The sequence below is a fragment of the Petromyzon marinus genome, chromosome 50 (genome assembly GCF_048934315.1).
Source record: "Petromyzon marinus isolate PM22_M1 ecotype Great Lakes invasive population chromosome 50, UKy_Petmar_22M1.pri1.0, whole genome shotgun sequence".
Taxonomy (NCBI): Eukaryota; Metazoa; Chordata; class Hyperoartia; order Petromyzontiformes; family Petromyzontidae; genus Petromyzon; species Petromyzon marinus.
Genome location: NC_133716.1, coordinates 1,022,450 through 1,042,401, shown reverse-complemented (window position 1 = coordinate 1,042,401; position 19,952 = coordinate 1,022,450). Strand labels below are relative to the sequence as shown.

Sequence of the window (19,952 nt, the reverse complement as noted above, 5' to 3'; positions counted from 1 at the left end):
GTGTATCTATGCATTATTGGAATATAATCGATAACATAACACAACAATCGGCTGATAATGTGTTTAAACTAACAAAAACTAACCAAATTAATCAATTTTCTAGACTACATAATAAACAAATCCCTACTGAAAACCAAAAATTTAAAAACAAAACCGTACTGAACTTGACTAACACTGTATTAACCGGTGAGATGGTCTCTATCCTTTCTAAAGGCCTTAACTTTGCCGTTACCCCACACACAATTCCAGTGGATGAGATAATTGCTGAGGTAGAATCAGCAGTTAGACTCCTTCCACATAATGAGGCAGAGATGACTAGACATGAGGTTGCTAAAATAATTGAGAATAGCAAAGTTCCAAAAGTAAATATTAGCTCTAACGAGGCAAAAGCCTTAAGAGAGCTGCGTGTAAACAAGGATATCCAAATCCTAGCAGCTGATAAAGGCCGCACTACTGTAGTGATGTCACGAGCCGATTATGATAATAAAATTAGAAATTTACTAGAGGAAAGTACCTACATTAAAATTAAACGAGATCCAACTAATACTTTAGAACGTAAGACCACTGCAATAACTGCAAATGCATTAATCCCTAAACATGAGCAATACCAAATTAAGCCAAGGGCCTCAAAACCACCTAGACTCTATGGGCTACCAAAGATTCATAAAATAGGCATCCCATTACGACCCATAGTCAGTACAATTGGCTCTGCCACATATCAATTGGCAAAATATATAACCAAACAAATACAGCCCTACATCGGTAGGACATCTTCATTCATAAAAAATTCAGAACATCTTGTGAATGTGATTAAAGATATTAAACTTACTCCTGATGATATTCTGGTAAGTTTTGATGTGATTTCTCTATTCACAAAGGTTCCAGTGGACGAATCGCTTAAATTACTTGATACACTAGTAAAGAATACCGGTTTACCAAAAGATATTCCGAAACTTGCTGGCCATTGTTTAAATAACACTTACTTCTTATGGAGAGGGGATTTCTTTAAACAAAAGGAAGGAGCAGCAATGGGTTCTCCTTTATCCCCTGCTATAGCAAATTTGTACATGGAAAACTTTGAAATAAGAGCACTTGCCTCGAGCACATTAAAACCATCCTTTTGGTTTAGATATGTGGATGACACTTTGGTTGTCTGGCCACATGGTAAAGATACACTTAATGATTTTCTAAATCATCTCAATGCACAAAACCCGGCCATCCAGTTCACCATGGAAATGGAGGTGAAAAACACACTCCCATTCCTAGATATTTTGCTTGGACATGGCATAAACGGTAAAATAACACACAGCGTTTACAGAAAGCAAACGCACACTGATGCCTATCTGAATGCAGAATCACATCATCACCCAGCTCAGAAATCCTCTCTTATCAAGACGCTCATACATCGGGCTAAAACAGTGTCAGATGGTGAGAGTCTAGTGAGAGAGATTAAACACGTTAAAGACGCACTACGACAGAATGGCTACAATAATGCTCAAATGAACAGAGCACTGAATGCCAAATCACGATCGCAAAGCAATACTGCTGAAAGCGACCAGATTGTTAAAACAATAAAAAGTCCATGTATCTCAGGAGTAACTAACAAATTAGCCCGTGTTTTGCAAAAGCAAAACATACAGTAAGATTTGGTACAGTACACAAAATTCAAAAACTAGTATCTTGCACTAAAGACGCATTACCTAAATTATCAACAGAAGGTGTATATCAGATTAATTGTTTATGTGGCAGCTGCTACACTGGACAGACGGGATGTAACATCAGCGTAAGACTAAAAGAACATCAGAGAAATATTAAATTATCTCAAACACAACTGTTGGCAGTGGCAGAACATGCTTGTCAACAAGGACACTCAATTGATTTTGACAATGTTGCAGTGGTGTGTAAAACTAATTATTACTGGCAAAGACTAATTAGAGAATCCATTGAAATTGAGAGGAACAAGAATAACTTTAATCGCTCTGACAGCTACAGGCTTAGTGCGGCCTGGAAGGGTATTATTAAATAATACACATTACATTTTGATTTAAAGAATTACTAATCTACAAATCATTACTAATCATAACCAATGACTGATTACTAATCGATTATATAATTACAATACCCCCCCCCCTCCGCCTCTAATCACTGCACCTGATATGAGTTAAGTGATGACGTCACCCTGCTGCTCTATATAAAACCGGGAGCAAGCGAGGGCTTTACCATTCTGGCGAATTGCCCGATGATGCTGGATGTATTTACCAGCGAAACGTCGTACTCAAACTGTAAATGTGGATTCACTCTTCAACACACTGGTGGGCTAAAGTAGTGAATTATTTGTCTTTTTGTCAACGTGACACTTTTTTTGCTGATTGGCCGTGTCGGGTGGTGGAGGGTTACGACACATTTATAAATAAACGCAATCTAACCCAAAAACCTTTATTATGAAAGGGATTTATACATGGAAGGTGGGATGCAGTGTTCTGGTAATGCAGTGTTCTTCACAAATATTTAGAGAGAAGCCACTTTCGCCAATAAAACATTAGTATGAAGGCCACCACACATTTGAAACCATCAGTTTTGACAGCATAATGGGGTATTTTCACATTTGTGTATTGTGGGGGCCGCACTCGAGGCCACCAGGGGCCGTCAGTGGCCCGCAGGCCTTGCAATGAAGAACACTGGAAATGTACTCGTACACAGTGTAGCCAGGGTGGGCTTCCCCATATGTAAATTAAAGTTTGGGCAGTATTTTCTTTCAGAGACCAGTTTATACAGTACAATCACTCTCGGACCTTCCGTACTCACAAAATCATATACAGTAAAACCTTGGATTGCGAGCATAATTCGTTCCGGAAACGTGTTTGTAATCCAAAGCACTCGTATATCAAAGCAAATTTCCCCATAAGAAATAATGGAAACTCAGATGATTCGTTCCATAACCCAAAAATATTCATATAAAAATTATGAATACAAAATACTTTTTTATATTTTTATTATTTAAATTTAATATAAAGTAATCAAATTCATGAATTACATTTAATCGTTGCTGGTGTGAGGGAGATGAGAGAGAGGAGGAGGAGGGTTATCGTGTAGGACGACTTTCACTTGCAGTACAGTTACTAAAGAACAGTCACTACACTTGGACACAAAATAAAAAACATGCTTTACGCACAAACACGTGGTCACAACACTATAGTAAACAGTATACGCTCGCACGGATGTTGACTATACGAGTGAGGCACGCCGGCTGAGACCGAGCATGGGAGACGATTACCCACAATCCCGCAGCGAGAGAGAGAGAAGAACCATCGGCTCAGTTGTGATCACGTGACGCTCGGCAGACAAAGCGTATACGCACTACTCGTATTATAAGACCTCGCTCGTTTATCAAGTAAAAATGTATTTAAAAATGTTGCTCATCTTGCAAAACACTCGCAGACCAAGTTACTCGTAATCCAAGGTTTTACTGCACATGTATGGCTGTTTTGTCAGTCCACTGAGACACTTCAGCACTCAGGCATTTACTAATGATGTGCTTCACTCGGATATTGACAAGGTCTGTGATATCCCCAACCTGACTATGGCTTGGGAGACCTTCAGGTACACGTTTCTCCAAATTCTTAACAAACATGCTCCGTTGGTTAGATTTAAAACTAAAGGCAACCGCCCACCATGGTATGATCCTTTGATTACAAAGCTCATGAAAACTAGGGACAAGGCTTGTGCATGTGCTCAGAAAAGTAATTTGGTCAATGACTGGCTAGAATACAGGATTTTAAAGAATAGATGCGTCAAAAAAATACGGCATGCAAAAAATGCCTACTTTTCCTCCACTCTCCTGGAATCACATGGAAATGCCAGGATTTTCTGGAAAACAATCAAATGTATCGAAAAGGCATCCAAAACAGACAATCTGCCCGATGAGCTTAACCGAAATGGGGAATATTTTTCAGATCCCAAAAAAATAGTTGACAATTTTAACCTTCATTTTTCTGAAGCTGGTAATCTTTTTAGGAGTCACCCCTGCTCATGCAAATTCCGAAACCCCTGTCCAAACATTAAACGAATTTAGTTTCCAGCCAATCCACGAAAGTAATGTTCTGAAACAACTGTCCTACCTCAAAGGGTCCTCCTCTACCGGAGCAAATAGTATTCCTGTCTTTGCTCTACTAACTGTTGGTCACCTAATATACAAACATATAGCCCATATTTTCAACCTGTCCATCAAAGAAGCATCAGTTCCTCTAGAATGGAAACATTCCTATGTCCGTCCACTTCACAAAGGGGGCCCTAAAGATGATCCAAATAACTACCGACCTATCTCAATTTTGTCCCCGTTGATGAAAATTTTGGAAAAATTATTGACCTACCAAATTAGCAGTTTCCTTACTCTTTGGTTCTATTCGGTAAAGTCACGTAGGTAAAAAAAATAATACAACAAAAACCATGACGTTTCGGTCACAACACAAGCGGTGAAACACAGGTCGCGGTCTGAGCTTGGCTGTGTTTCACTCCAGTGCTGTCCTCGAGACAGTCTGGTCCCTTCACCTGATGAAGGCCGCTTGTGTTGTGGCCGAAACGTCGTGGTTTTTTTTTACCTACGTGACTTTACCGAATAGAACCAAAGAGTATGGATCCTTACAGTCACGAAAGCTTCAAATCTAGAATTAGCAGTTTCCTGTCCACCAACAATCTACTACATCTAAAACAATCTGGGTTCCGAAAAAAATACAGCACCACATCTGCTGCATTACTCTCTGAATCACATTTAGTAGCCTTGATAATAAGCAGTACTGTGCCTGTCTTTTTCTAGACCTGTCCAAAGCTTGATACAGTAGACCACAACACCCTGCTTAGTAAACTAAGTTGCCTCGGTTTTTCCGAAAACGCAGTAAAATGGTTACAAAATTACCTCTTTTCTAGCATTATCACCCAGCTCAGAAATCCTCTCTTATCAAGACGCTCATACATCGGGCTAAAACAGTGTCAGATGGTGAGAGTCTAGTCATCTAGTGAGAGAGATTAAACACGTTAAAGACGCACTACGACAGAATGGCTACAATAATGCTCAAATTAACAGAGCACTGAATGCCAAATCACGATCGCAAAGCAATACTGCTGAAAGCGACCAGATTGTTAAAACAATAAAAATTCCATACATCTCAGGAGTAACTGACAAAATTAGCCCGTGTTTTGCAAAAGCAAAACATTACAGTAAGATTTGGTACAGTACACAAAATTAAAAAACTAGTATCTTGCACTAAAGACGCATTACCGAAATTATCAACAGAAGGTGTATATCGGATTAATTGTTTATGTGTCAGCTGCTACATTGGACAGACGGGACGTAACATCAGCGTAAGACTAAAAGAACATCAGAGAAATATTAAATTATCTCAAACACAACTGTCGGCAGTGGCAGAACATGCTTGTCAACAAGGACACTCAATTTATTTTGACAATGTTGCAGTGGTGTGTAAAACTAATTATTACTGGCAAAGACTAATTAGAGAATCATTGAAATTGAGAGGAACAAGAATAACTTTAATCGCTCTGACAGCTACAGGCTTAGTGCGGCCTGGAAGCGTATTATTAAATAATACACATTACATTTTGATTTAAAGAATTACTAATCTACAACTCATTACTAATCATAACCAATGACTGATTACTAATTGATTATATAATTACAATACCCCCCCCTCCGCCTCTAATCACTGCACCTGATATGAGTTAAGTGATGACGTCACCCTGCTGCTCTATATAAAACCGGGAGCAAGCGAGGGCTTTACCATTCTGGCGAATTGCCCGATGATGCTGGATGTATTTACCAGCGAAACGTCCTACTCAAACTGTAAATGTGGATTCACTCTTCAACACACCGGTGGGCTAAAGTAGTGAATTATTTGTCTTTTTGTTAACGTGACACTTTTTTTGCTGATTGGCCGTGTCGGGTGGTGGAGGGTTACGACACATTTATAAATAAACGCGATCTAACCCAAAAACCTTTATTATGAAAGGGATTTATCCTTTATTATGAATAATATTGGTCGCGAAAGCCTACATGTTATGAATCCCTTTGTTATTCTAAAATTTAACACGGCATGAATTCTAACAAATGTGTGGAATAACTAAACTTTTAACAGCACAGGCGTCCCTTTTTCTTACATGACAGCTCAGCAGCTCTAGTCACAATTTCAAAATCAATATGGGGGTGGGAAGGGGGGACTGGAGTAGTGCTACAGTGGTTAGCAACACTTCACAATCCCCACAACTGATTCGGTATGGAGAAGCCTTCATTCAGCAGTATATTTTAAAATGGCTGTGCATTACTTATAGTTTTAGAAAATATGGCTTATTAATTAATAAGTCAATGGTTTGTTACACAAAACCTAGTGTGCCATTGCAATCACAGCATGGACAAGAAAGACAGTTTGTCTAAGCCCGTGGCATTTTAACTAATATACAGCCCCTTTTCGAATCTACTGCGGGATGATGGTATTAACGCAGGTATCCAAATACATCATGAGGTCGCACTCATTACACACAAAGTGCTTGCCACAAATGAACCACAAATCCTTGCTGTAGTCAAGGAGCAAAAACCCAAGTGAACTCCAGTCATCCTCGCAGCAGCTAACCATCGAACAAATATGATTGCCACATCGCGTTCTTTCAGATGCGCTTCTGCGGCCGTCTGGAATGCTCTGCCTTCCGATATTAGGAAGCCACTGGAGCTACGCACTTTTACATCTATATTGAAAACTTATTTCTTTAGAACTGATTTTTGTTGTCCTTCCCCCGCACCTCTGCGAAGCATGGTTGGCTATGTACGGTGCGAAAGAAGTTCAACATACATAAAAACCCCATGCCACGTCGGTCATGGTGGTTGTTTGATTATATTTCACGCTGGTCAGTGCGGGTCAGTGAAGGGAAAAGGCAGACCGAGGACCAGTTCAGAAATCACTCGCCAATGATGTCCTCCATGTCCAATTGTCCAAATACTAAGCAAACACAGTCATAATACTTTATTTCTAGAAGGCAATTTAAAATAGGTACAGAATATGGTAGATTTTTCCTTGCACAAATACATAGCTTCATTTTTTTTGTAATTCTAATGACACTTTGTAATTACATCAATTCACAATTCTATACGAAGAAAACAGGAAAAAATCCCTCAAATCCCACACACAATGACACGAACCAGGCATAGCTTTTATTTATTTTCCTATAGCCTCACTTTTTTTATTTGTTCCAGGATTAGTCATCAACTTTCCAGTTTCATTTTTTTATTTAAAGCTTTCCTGACTGCAGGGATTCATATTCTTAGTTCTTTCGGTAAAGCCAAGTAGAAGGGATGATTGCTTGTGTTGCAGTCGATTATTGCTTGTGTTGCAGTCGAAACGTCGTGAGAATTTTAGTTTTTATATTTTTATTATTTTAATGTTTCCCTTCTACGTGACTTTACCGAAAGAACCAATAATATATTTCCAGTTTCAATTCAAGAATTGTAAACTTTCAATTACACTATCATTTATTAAGGTTAATACCACATAGAACTACAAACGTGGCATCCACACAACACAGTGGTCTGCCAAATAAAATTGGTAATGACCACAGAAAATGTAGGCATCAATATTTCAGGCCCTTAAGTTTGTTAATTCCTGCTGACATCCAATTAACATTATCGTATCACTCAATTATCCTTATTCGGCACCCCTGACGTAGGAATGCTGCCAACGCCAAAATAATCTGCTCCCTGTGACCTGTAATTCCACGATGCCAGTGCTGGAATCATAATAACCAACTCCTTAAGTCCAGTCTGACATCCAAATAACCTCAACATGCACTTGGTAAATCAACTCCACCACGAATTCTGGAGTAAAAATGTATAAAGTACGCATCCCTTGGTCAATCCATTGCTGGATGAAGGCGGCTCCAAGCCATGTCGGTCATGGAACGTTGTTTAACCATACTTCACACTGGGTTGACGAATGGCACGGGGAGGAGAGAATTGTTTCTAATATTACTTACCATTGATGTTGACCGTGGCAGGGAATAAAACTCAGGTTGCTTGCTTTATAGCACAGTGTGCTTACAACAGCACTGCATGCTCTACCCCTTAAATAATGTATCCCTCTTAAAACAAGATATATTTACATTTTGACTTAAAACTTTTGTGACTGGAATGCATATTCAATCTTGATTTGAAGCTTTCGTGACTACAGGAATCCATACTCTTTGGTTCTTTCAGTAAAGTCACGTAGGTATAAAATAAAATGAATCACGACGTTTCGTGCGCATGGTCTGCATGGTCAGCTAGTGAGTCTGCCGCAGCAGCAGACCATGCTTTCCCACCTGATGATGGACGCTTGTGTTGCGCCCGAAACGTCGTGATTCATTTTATTTTATACAGTGAGGAAAAAAAGTATTTGATCCCCTGCTGATTTTGTACGTTTGCCCACTGACAGAGAAATGGTCAGTCTATAATTTTAATGGTAGGTTTACTTGAACAGTGAGAGACAGAATAATAACAAAAAAATCCAGAAAAACGCATGTCAAAAATGTTACAAATTGATTTGCATTTTAATGAGGGAAATAAGTATTTGACCCCTCTGCAAAACATGACTTAGTAGTACTTGGTGGCAAAACCCTTGTTGGCAATCACAGAGGTCAGACGTTTCTTGTAGTTGGCCACCAGGTTTGCACACATCTCAGGAGGGATTTTGTCCCACTCCTCTTTGCAGATCTTCTCCAAGTCATTAAGGTTTCGAGGCTGACGTTTGGCAACTCGAACCTTCAGCTCCCTCTACAGATTTTCTATGGTATTAAGGTCTGGAGACTGGCTAGGCCACTCCAGGACCTTAATGTGCTTCTTCTTGAGCCACTCCTTTGTTGCCTTGGCCGTGTGTTTTGGGTCATTGTCATGCTGGAATACCAATCCATGACCCATTTTCAATGCCCTGGCTGAGGAAAGGCGGTTCTCACCCAAGATTTGACGGTACATGGCCCCGTCCATCGTCCCTTTAATGCGGTGAAGTTGTCCTGTCCCCTTAGCAGAAAAACACCCCCAAAGCATAATGTTTCCACCTCCATATTTGACGGTGGGGATGGTGTTCTTGGGGTCATAGGCAGCATTCCTCCTCCTCCAAACATGGCGAGTTGAGTTGATGCCAAAGAGCTCTATTTTGATCTCATCTGACCACAACACTTTCACCCAGTTGTCCTCTGAATCATTCAGATGTTCATTGGCAAACTTCAGACGGGCATGTATATGTGCTTTGAGCAGGGGGACCTTGCGGGCGCTGCAGGATTTCAGTCCTTCACGGCGTAGTGTTACCAATTGTTTTCTTGGTGACTATGGTCCCAGCTGCCTTGAGATCATTGACAAGATCCTCCCGTGTAGTTCTGGGCTGATTCCTCACCATTCTCATGATCATTGCAACTCCACAAGGTGAGATCTTGCATGGAGCCCCAGGCCGAAGGAGATTGACAGTTCTTTTGTGTTTCTTCCATTTGCGAATAATCGCACCAACTGTTGTCACCTTCTCACCAAGCTGCTTGGCAATGGTCTTGTAGCCCATTCCAGCCTTGTTTAGGTCTACAATCTTGTCCCTGACATCCTTGGAGAGCTCTTTGGTCTTGGCCATGGTGAAGAGTTTGGAATCTGATTTGATTGATTGCTTCTGTGGACAGGTGTCTTTTATACAGGTAACAAGCTGAGATTAGGAGCACTCCCTTTAAGAGTGTGCTCCTAATCTCAGCTCGTTACCTGTATAAAAGACACCTGGGAGCCAGACATCTTTCTGATTGAGGGGGTCATATACTTATTTCCCTCATTGAAATGCCAATCAATTTATAACATTTTTGACATGCGCTTTTCTGGATTTTGTTGTTGTTATTCTGTCTCTCACTGTTCAAATAAACCTACCATTAAAATTATAGACTGATCATTTCTTTGTCAGTGGGCAAACGTACAAAATCAACAGGGGATCAAATACTTTTTTCCCTCACTGTACCTACATGACTTTACCGAAAGAACCAAAGAGTATGGAATTCATATTTTTTGTTTCTTTCGGTAAAGTCATGTAGATAGAAAAAAAATAAAGTTAATATTATTTTTTCTAAGTGACTTTACCAAAAGAACCAAAGAATATATTTTAACATGTTGTGAATTTTCAGTCACAATGCATTGAATGAAAATAAAAGGACGCTTATTTTTATTTGAATTAGTGGATACATTTTTATTGTTTATAATTGCAAACCCCGTGACTGAAAGTGTTGAAAATGAGGAAAAAAATGTAGCACTGTAAACAACTCTTCTGCTTGAATGTAATCAAACTCCTATCTCGAGCAGCTGTTCCCAACCTATGGTAATAAACAAAATCATAAAAATCCTCAAAGGAAATGTACGATTTGAAATAACTAGTAGCATGTGGTGGTCCAGGAAATGTTTGGAGGTTGAAAAGGGGTCTGCACACTTTAAAAGGCTGGGAACCGCTGATCTAGAGGAGTGTAAGATGGGAGAGTTAAATAAATACCCTTCAATCACAATGGAAAACTATCTTCTTTGGTTCTTTCGGTAAAGTCACGTAGAATGAGAATAAAATAATAAATTAATAAAATAACACAATACAATTCTCACGACGCAAAACTATTTTTTACAAAATGTAACATTTCACAGAATGAGTGAAAACTTGTGGTTTCTGGGAGGAAGTTCTACATGAGCAAAGGGCACACAGTAAGTGGAGGGAGTCCTATGGAAAGGGGGTAAGGAGGGGCCCAACACATGGAAACAGAGGCAGCGATACTGAGACACATTGACACGGAAATATGGAGAGATATACAGGTAGTCCCCGACTTACGATGGTCCGACTTACGATATTTCGATCTTACGATGGCGATAGCGATGACAAAATTGTAAAATATTTTTAATTTCGCGCGGCAGGCAAACGTGGCAGGCAAACGCAGCAGCGTACGAGGTACGATACTGTACTTTATCATCGCCATCCTCCTCTTAACAACCTAGCATCGTTCAAGTATGCAGACGACGGACAGAATCTTGGTGAGTACAGTAGAATATTATACGTTACGATACGTTCAATGCATGTATGATACATAGCTTTAGCGATTTCATTTTAGGGTTACTACGATATGATACATACGTTCAATGCATGTTAAAAGTTTTTATAGCAGATAGGATTGTTTCCTGAAAAAACTTTCTATGAAATTGCAGTTCATATAGGTAGGCTAAGAATTTACCTTGTTTTTTACTTAAAATTTTACTGTGCAATACTGTATTGTAATTAATAAACACATACAGTATATAGTTTATACAGTACGGTATTGTAAATTGCTCTGTTTTGCTAAATTATCACCATTCTTTAAGAGTCCTGGGTAGGCTCGGCCACTTTCGACTTACGATATTTTCGACTTACGATGGGGTCGTCGTAACGCATCTCCATCGTAAGTCGGGGACTACCTGTACACAGAGACGTAGAGAAACAAAGGGACAGATATACACACAAAGAAGACAGATTGGCATACACAGTGACGAACACAGATGGACACATACAGACACACATACTAACAAAGGCGCAGACACACCTAAATACAGCCAAAAAGATATATAGACTGACATGGAAACGCACAAACAGAAACAGATATAGAAATACAGATATGAGAAGAGACATACACAAAGCAATAACTAGAACAGCCGCCATTCGCCACTAAGGATGGCATTACCACAACGCTTCTGCCAGGCTAGGTGCACTTTGAAGCCACTTTAACTGTCGAATGATCCCTGGCTGGAGATCACGGGACAGATCCAAGGGTTTTGAGTTGACTGAGATAACTGACAGATGCACCATCTCCCTACTGTGCCAAGTTGTTGCGTTTTAACTCTCAGGCAATCTGCTCGTTGTTGTGAGCTATAACTCCCTGCTGTTGTTGTGAGCCATAACTCCCCTGCTGTTGGAGGGCGGCTGCCTACAACTGCCTAGTAGCCTCCTCACGTGCCTCCTCCACAGAGACCGATCTTGACACCACTGGTGTCATTGGCAAGTTATATCAGTCCATGTCTTCTCTAGCCCGTTCCAGACCTACTTAGCCCCCTCGATATAGCCAAACAAAAGCCGTTTGGGCATGCGGTGGCTGGGTGTGTGGGCTACATGACCCAGCCAATGCAGTCTTTTCTGCTGGAGGAGCTCACTGATGGGACTGTGTCCACATCTTTCAATGATCTGTGAGCTCCTCACACAATCCAGTCTGATTAAACCCAGGATGGCTTGTCGGCACGCCAGCCTGAATGTTTCAAAACGGCACAGTTGTTCTTTCAAAGGGGTCCACATCTCTCGCAAGCATAGACAAGGGAGGGCATAACTGTGGCCGAGAAGATTTGGGGATTAATATGAAATATGCCAGGTAGTTTTCACACAGCGTTGTGTAACTGATGAAAATACAATGCCGCACTGCTGATTCGGAGTGAGCACTCTGCTGCCAAACCGGAGCTGGTCAAAGGACACTGCCGAGGTAAGGAAAGGTCTCTATTTTCTCCACCTTCACTCATGGGGAGTGAAGGGGGTGGAGTGTTTGATGACATAAAATACTCAGACAGGTGCTTTATTTTTGTGGGACTGATGGTAAGGCCCCATCTCTTTGTAACATGCACGAGGTTCTTCAGCAGAGTATTCAACTCCTCAAAGAGAGCAGCAATTACCAGCATACATAACATGGTTGACCAATAGGGGGCCATCCCTTGACTGCCCCGGCGCATCGATCATCCTCCCATTGTATCAGTACCTGAAGGAAATTCCTCTGGTGCAGCCATGTAAAACGTATTGAACTCCACGTTCAAAAAATATGCTCAATAATGTAAGGGCCAGAGGACATCCCTGTCGCACCCCAAGATGGACGGGAAATGGCTCCGACTCCAAGTCATAGAGGTCCATAATGATTGTGAGTCGAGAGGTAGATGCCCCAAAAGCACTAAGAATAATCGGAGCTCTGGTTTGTTGATGGTATCATAGGCCTTGACCAGGACAATAAAGCAGAGATGTAAGTCCTGTTGAAAATCCCTACCTTTTCCAGGGGGATATCCAGCACAAGCTGAATTGGGTGTTTCCATTATGGTATTTGGTTAAAAAAAAAAGTCCAAAGGTAGAGGGGTACCAGTGCAACACATACACCGACCTTACTACATACACACAGGCAGACATACATACCCTCTACTGGCACTCCATTAAGCCTTACCTCAGCAACAGGCATACACAGGCATATAAATACACAGATGCACACTTACAGAAACACACACACGTCGATATACGCTTCATGTCTTGTGTCACATTCGTAAATGAGAGTTTATGTCTGTGATAGATGCTTTGCATATGTCGTGATTTTCACAAATGTGTGCAGTTCCAGATAAATGGGCAGGGTCAAACACACAGCTCATTAGCATATGATCAATTTGCACCTAATCCTTCCCTCCATACCACCTTCCTCCCCAGCTGGGTTCTCACATGGGACCCTGGTCTTCACAGCCAACAATCACCTCAATCACAACGGATTATATGTACAAGGTTAAGCAAGCCTGACTGCTGATGAGACACTGAAAGTCTAAACCAGTTCAGAAGTTTTGATTTTTAACACAATTTCTGAGCACATGCCCAATGGCTTAAAACGTTAAACGACCAGCATACAGATGTTAAGGTCGGGATTGAACCCCCGACCTCCTGCATACTAGGCGACGAGGATAACATCACACCATTATCAAATATGTAATACTGAGCAAGGTTGTAAGAGCTTCGGAAAAGGAACGATGGGAGGGACTTTCAAAGTGCGAGAGAGGGAGCAGAACGAGAATTATGAGTCCATTCAGAAAATGAGTATATTAATGGACTACATTGGGAGAAGAGTCAGCAGAGGGGTCGATACAATTCCTAGAACGAGTGAAAAAACTCAGCGAGAGCCTAGAGGGGGCCATAGAGTTAGAGGCAACCTTTATGTTCCTATTGGCCGGGTAGCGTGCACTCCCGTGCTCAAAGACTTATTTCGTTTTAAGTAGTGCATTGCACGAGAACAGCTGAATCGTCGAATAACCACTCGGAGCTAAAGTGGTAAAGCAGTGGAGATTCTGAAAGGAAATGTTAAGTTTTGTAGTTGTTGAATAATATCGAGCCGAGACATACGGCAAGTGATATTAAAGAGACTCAAACGGAGTATGAGAATCTATGATTAAAGTGTTTCTGTTTGCTTGGATTGCGTAAATGTGTCGTTAAACCCGCCACCGTCCGACAGCCAATTAGTGAGATTTGTCACGAAAACAAACCATGCCAATTATTTACTACTCCAACACAACGGTGTATTGGTGGCGAAAGCCTACGTGTTAAACTGAGAGACGTTCACATTGTACCGAACTGTATGCTACAATGTCGCGATGCCGCGCATGACAAGAGCAAAACAAAAAGTAACTGTAAAACCGCAAGCTCGTGAATAATGATCACAGTGAAGATACGGCTGTACAGTCGGATGTTGAAGAAAGGTCATCATCTAAACCTCGTCAAGATTTTACCGCACCTGGCAAGTCACCAGTTGCATCAACCACCTGGCCGATGTCTCCACTGCTCGAGGCAGTGTGACGACTGCACATTAATCAGCACAGAAAATGCCGCGTCACCTTCTCAACGCGAGCGTGAGAGACCATCTGCAACAGACTAAAGCTGACTGCCTTAGTTGCATTGTTTGCCTTATCATAAGCATCACATTGCACACACCTTAACTTAAGCCATTTTTATAGCCTTTTGTGATAATTTGTATTCTATGGACCGAGTGAGTGTCAGTTGAATATTCAATATCTGGTGCTCTGATCTTTAATGAGATGTGTTAGTACTGTATTTGAAAAACAGAAAACTGTCTGTGTGGTTAAGTGTGTCAAATCCATCCGTTACATGCGAGCAATATAAGAATTTTAATAAGGTTGAATTCTGTCATTGTGTATAACGAATCAATCATACCCGAGGGCCTAGACAAATCAAATATTAATATAAATAACAGATACCTTCCAGAACTAATAGAGTCCCCTCTCAATATGAGTGGAGGCATCAAGGAGTGAACAGTAACGAATGGTCCGCAGCGATATAAGTTTCATTTCAGTTTCATTTATTAGGTACTAGCTTTACTACCCGGCTTCACCCGGGACTTAGATTCACCACGCCCGGCCGCCTTTGTCTCCCCACACCAGTTACTCGTTTGAGGCTCAGTCGACCTAGGGGAGGCCCAGGACCGGTTCAAATAATCGTCACCGGTGGTGGCCGTGAGCGGGAATCGAACTCGGGTCGCCGGGTTCGTAGTGCAACGCGCTAACCATAGGTACACATACACGCGCTTGCTGCAGACACACGCAACTTTCAGGGTGCGTACGGCAGTAAACGACTGAAATAATAAAGCAATCCTGCGCGAAGAACGCCTTAGGCCTGCAACACATTTGTATTTCACTTTACCCGCGATCAGCAGGCACACTCCGTTTTGCTTCCGCACACGAGTCACATGACAGATGTGACATCACAGCTCACTTGCCGTGCAAAAAATATGTGCATTATGGAGCCCCCCCCAAAAAATATATATACAAAAGGTTTTTTTTTATTTTTGCATGGTGTACAGTGTGTAAAATACCCACATGGCAAATTTCAAGTTTGTTGCATGTCGGGAAGTACGCTAAACATTTTGAACAGACACACATAATCACAAATTTCCCTTTTATGTATATAGGGACGAGCTTAACTACCCGGCTTCGCCCGAAACTTGGGTTCACCACGCCCGGCCGCCTTTGTCTCCCCAATGGCAATGTTCACACACCACACCAGTTACGCGTTTGAGGCTGAGGCTGAGTTGACCTAGGGGAGGCCCAGGACCAGTTCAAATAATCGTCACCGGTGGTGGCCGTGAGCGGGAATCGAACTCGGGTCGCCGGGTTCGTAGCGCGGCGCGCTAACCGCTACACTACAATGCGTTACGATTCCACATGCGCGGGTCACGTGACAGATTTGACGTCACAGCTCACTTGCCGTGCGCAAAAAATTCATTATTGAGCTCCCCCCCCAAAAAAAAAACTAAATATAATTTTTACACGGTGTACAGTCTGGAAAGTACCCACATGGCAAATTTCAAGTTAGTTGCATGTCGGGAAGTACGCTAAACATTTTGAACAGACACAATCACAACTTTGCCTTTTATATATATGGAGATAACCCTGTGAGCCATGCGGCTCTTGACCCGGGTGCAACCGCAACAAATAAAACCATGAACAAGAAACATCTTAAAGTGACTACACGCAACAGAAAAATCCAGGGGAAAAACAGCAAAGTCTTCCATAAAAAAACACTGTATATCAACACTTTGTGCAAAAATCCCAGTGGGATACAAGTCAAACAATAACAACCATAAGACAATTTAAAGTTATCAGGCTAGCTCTGTACTACAACAAACATGGCTAAACCAAAACTTTTCAAAATCACTAAAATAAAGCTATAAAAACAATGTAACAGTGATCATAGGAACTGTGATTCAAATTTAACAATAAACGATATACATTCCATGGAAGACCAAACTTTACAGCCATAGCTGGCTGCATGAGTCACTCCATAACAGCAGGAGTATCAGTAGCAGTATCAAAACATTTCTATACACCTTTAAAGATCAGCACACTATAATCAAAACTCAAGATCATACTTTGCAGCGGTCATCCGGAACGATACATTTGACTTCAGGCCATTCTGAATAGCAGTGGCAGCTAGGTGTGTACAACTCCTCTGACACGCAGGCGACTGACCGGCGGTGAGTGACTGGAGCTGAAAAACAACACTGCCAGAAGGCCGTGTGGGCTGATGGAATTTGTCAACAAATATTTTATTTTCATCTGATGGAAACAGATAAGGGAAGGGCAACGGGGAGTGCGTCGTCCGCTTAATACACGTATAGAGGGCGGCAAGTCCTTTAATAACTTCCCGCTATATTCTCCAGCGCATATAGGCAATAGCCGTCCTTTTCTAGATTTGAAGCTTTCGTGACTGCAAGGATCCATACTCTTTGGTTTTATTCGGTAAAGTCACGTAGGTAAAATAAAATAAAAAAACAACAAAAATCACGACGTTTCGGCCACAACACAAGCGGCCTTCATCAGGTGAAGGGACCAGCCCTGTCTCGAAGACTGCGCTGGAGCTGGGGGGGGGCCGACGGAACCAGGGGGGGGCCGACGGAGCCAGGGGGGGGCCGACGGAGCTGGGGGGGGCGACAGAGCCAGGGGGGGGGCCGACGGAGGTGGGGGCGGGGCCGACGGAGCCAGGGGGGGGCCGACAGAGGTGGGGGCGGGGCCGACGGTGTCGGGGGGGGGCCGACGGTGTCGGGGGGGGGGGCGACGGAGCCGGGGGGGCGACGGAGCCAGGGAGGGGCGACGGAGCTGGGGGGGGGGGCGACGGTGTCGGGGAGGGGGCGACAGAGCCGGGGGAGGGCGACGAAGCCAGGGAGGGGCGACGGAGCCAGGGGGGGGCCGACGGAGCTGGGGGGGCGACGGAGCTGGGGGGGGGGTTTCAGAGCTGGAGGGGGGCCGACGGAGCTGGGGGGGGGGCGATGGAGCCGGGGGGGGGCGACGGAGCTGGGGGGGCGGCGACGGAGCCAGCGGGGGGGCGATGGAGCCGGGGGGGGCGACGGAGCTGGGGGGGCCGACGGAGTCAAGGGGGGGGGCGGGGCGACGGCGCAAGCAGAGGGATCCGACACTGACCTTCTCACACATCATACACTGACTCACTCACACCATGCACTGACTCACTCACACACCATGCACTTACTCACACATCATACACTGACTCACACATCATACACTGACTCACTCACACATCATACACTGACTCACTCACACCATGCACTGACTCACTCACACACCATGCACTTACTCACACATCATACACTGACTCACACATCATACACTGACTCACTCACACATCATACACTGACTCACTCACACCATGCACTGACTCACTCACACATCATACACTGACTCACTCACACATCATACACTGACTCACTCACACATCATACACTGACTCACTCACACATCATACACTGACTCACTCACACATTATGCACTGACTCGCTCATCATGCGCTTACTCACTCACACATCATATACTCGCACAACCACTGACCCATTCACTCATCATACACAGGTTCACTCATTGTTTGCTGGCTCACTCGCACATCATACACTCACTCACTCATCATGCGCTGACTAACACATCGTGCGCTGACTCACACATCATACACTCACTCACACTGCCACTGACTCGCTCACACATCATTCACTGACTCACTCTTCATACGCTGACTCGCACATCATACGCTGACTCGCACATCATACACTCACTCACACTGCCACTGACTCGCTCACACATCATACACTCGCTCACACATCATTCACTGACTCACTCTTCATACGCTGACTCGCACATCATACGCTGACTCGCACATCATACACTCACTCACACTGCCACTGACTCGCTCACACATCATACACTCGCTCACACATCATTCACTAACTCACTCTTCATACGCTGACTCGCACATCATACACTCACTCACTCTGCTGCTGACTCACTCACACATCATACACTGGGAGTGTCGTGCTGCCAGCTATGGCTGCAGTTTTTTTGTCGTACGTGTTATGTATATCGTTTATTGTTAAATTTAAATTCACAGTTCCTATGATTACTGTTGTTACATTTGTTTTTACAGCTTTATTTTGGTGATTCGAAAACATATGGTTAATCTAAATTGTCTTATGGTTGTTGTTGTTGTTGGCTTGCACCACATAACATGTTTTTTTGCGTGGAATATTTGCTGGTTTATTCCAGGATGTTTCTGTTACGCGTTGTCGCTTTAAGATGTTCTGTGTTCAAATTTTGTTTGTTGCGGTTGCACCCGACTTAAGAGCCGCATGGCTCACAGGGCTATACCTAATAAATGTAACTTGAAAAAAAACTTGAGTGAATCGCCGTCCTAACACGGCCGCCTGATTGCCTCAAAATCCGCACAGCTCGCAGCTCGGCGCACCGCTGACGGGCAACTGTGGGGGGGGGGGCGCGACCGCGTGAAGAGAAACGCCGCGGAACTCGCCGCTTATGCGCTCTACGAAATGCAACGCGGCAATCCGCGCAACGGTTGAGAACTGAGCAAGGGCGGTCGCGACGAACGCGCGCCGCGTTTCCTTAAGGGGGGGGGGAGGGGGTGGTGGAGGAATTGTCTCGCTCGACGTGATGGCCGCGTATCACGACGACAGAGCCTCGCCGCTCACCCTCGTCTTCCTCGAGGAGCGCGTCCTCGCTCGCGATGGAACTCGGCTCCCCGTTGGGCCCGGCCATTGCTGCTCTTGAGGGTGACGGGAACCGGAACCGGCAAGAGGAGCAAACGGGAACCGGAACCGGCAAGAGGAGCAAACGGGAACCGGAACCGGCAAGAGGAACAAACGGGAACCGGAACCGGCAAGAAGATTCAATGGGATCCAGTCTTTCCATTGAAACGAGCTATTTGCAATGTGCACGTGTTGGGCTTTTTGTCAGTACACTGCCCATACTTCACCGCGCTGGTCAGTGGATGAGACAATACAGCACAGTCTGACCGAGTCCTCAACATTAGTTCAGTTCAGTTTATTTTGGTATAGCCCTGTGAGCCATTCGGCTCTTAAATCGGGTGCAACCACAACAAACAAACAAAAAACACGAACAAGATAAACATCTTAAAGTGAATCAAAGAGTGAAGTTCATGGGAAAGGTAATCATGGCAGTAGCGATAGAAGAGTGACAGGGAGGCGACTGACTGGAGTGAATTAGTGAGTGTTGGTTCATCACTCACACTGACTGAGAGTTATACAACACAACTCCTAAAACCTGCGTGCCAGATGTGTCCTAC

The 19,952-nt window shown here is 43.4% G+C and overlaps 1 protein-coding gene across 3 annotated transcripts in view; it reads right to left on the bottom strand.

The window, feature by feature from the left end:
* Positions 1 to 19,952, bottom strand: part of BBLN (bublin coiled coil protein) — a 43,106-nt gene that overhangs the window by 10,730 nt on the left and 12,424 nt on the right. The window contains exon 1 of one of the 3 annotated variants that reach the window (XM_032972943.1): positions 19,339 to 19,478. The exons of the other annotated variants lie outside the window; for them this stretch is intronic. Coding sequence (XP_032828834.1) covers positions 19,339 to 19,405 — 67 coding nt within the window. The 5' untranslated portion in view covers positions 19,406 to 19,478. Of the gene's footprint in view, positions 1 to 19,338; positions 19,479 to 19,952 lie in introns of those variants that run through there. 3 annotated transcript variants of the gene reach the window in all.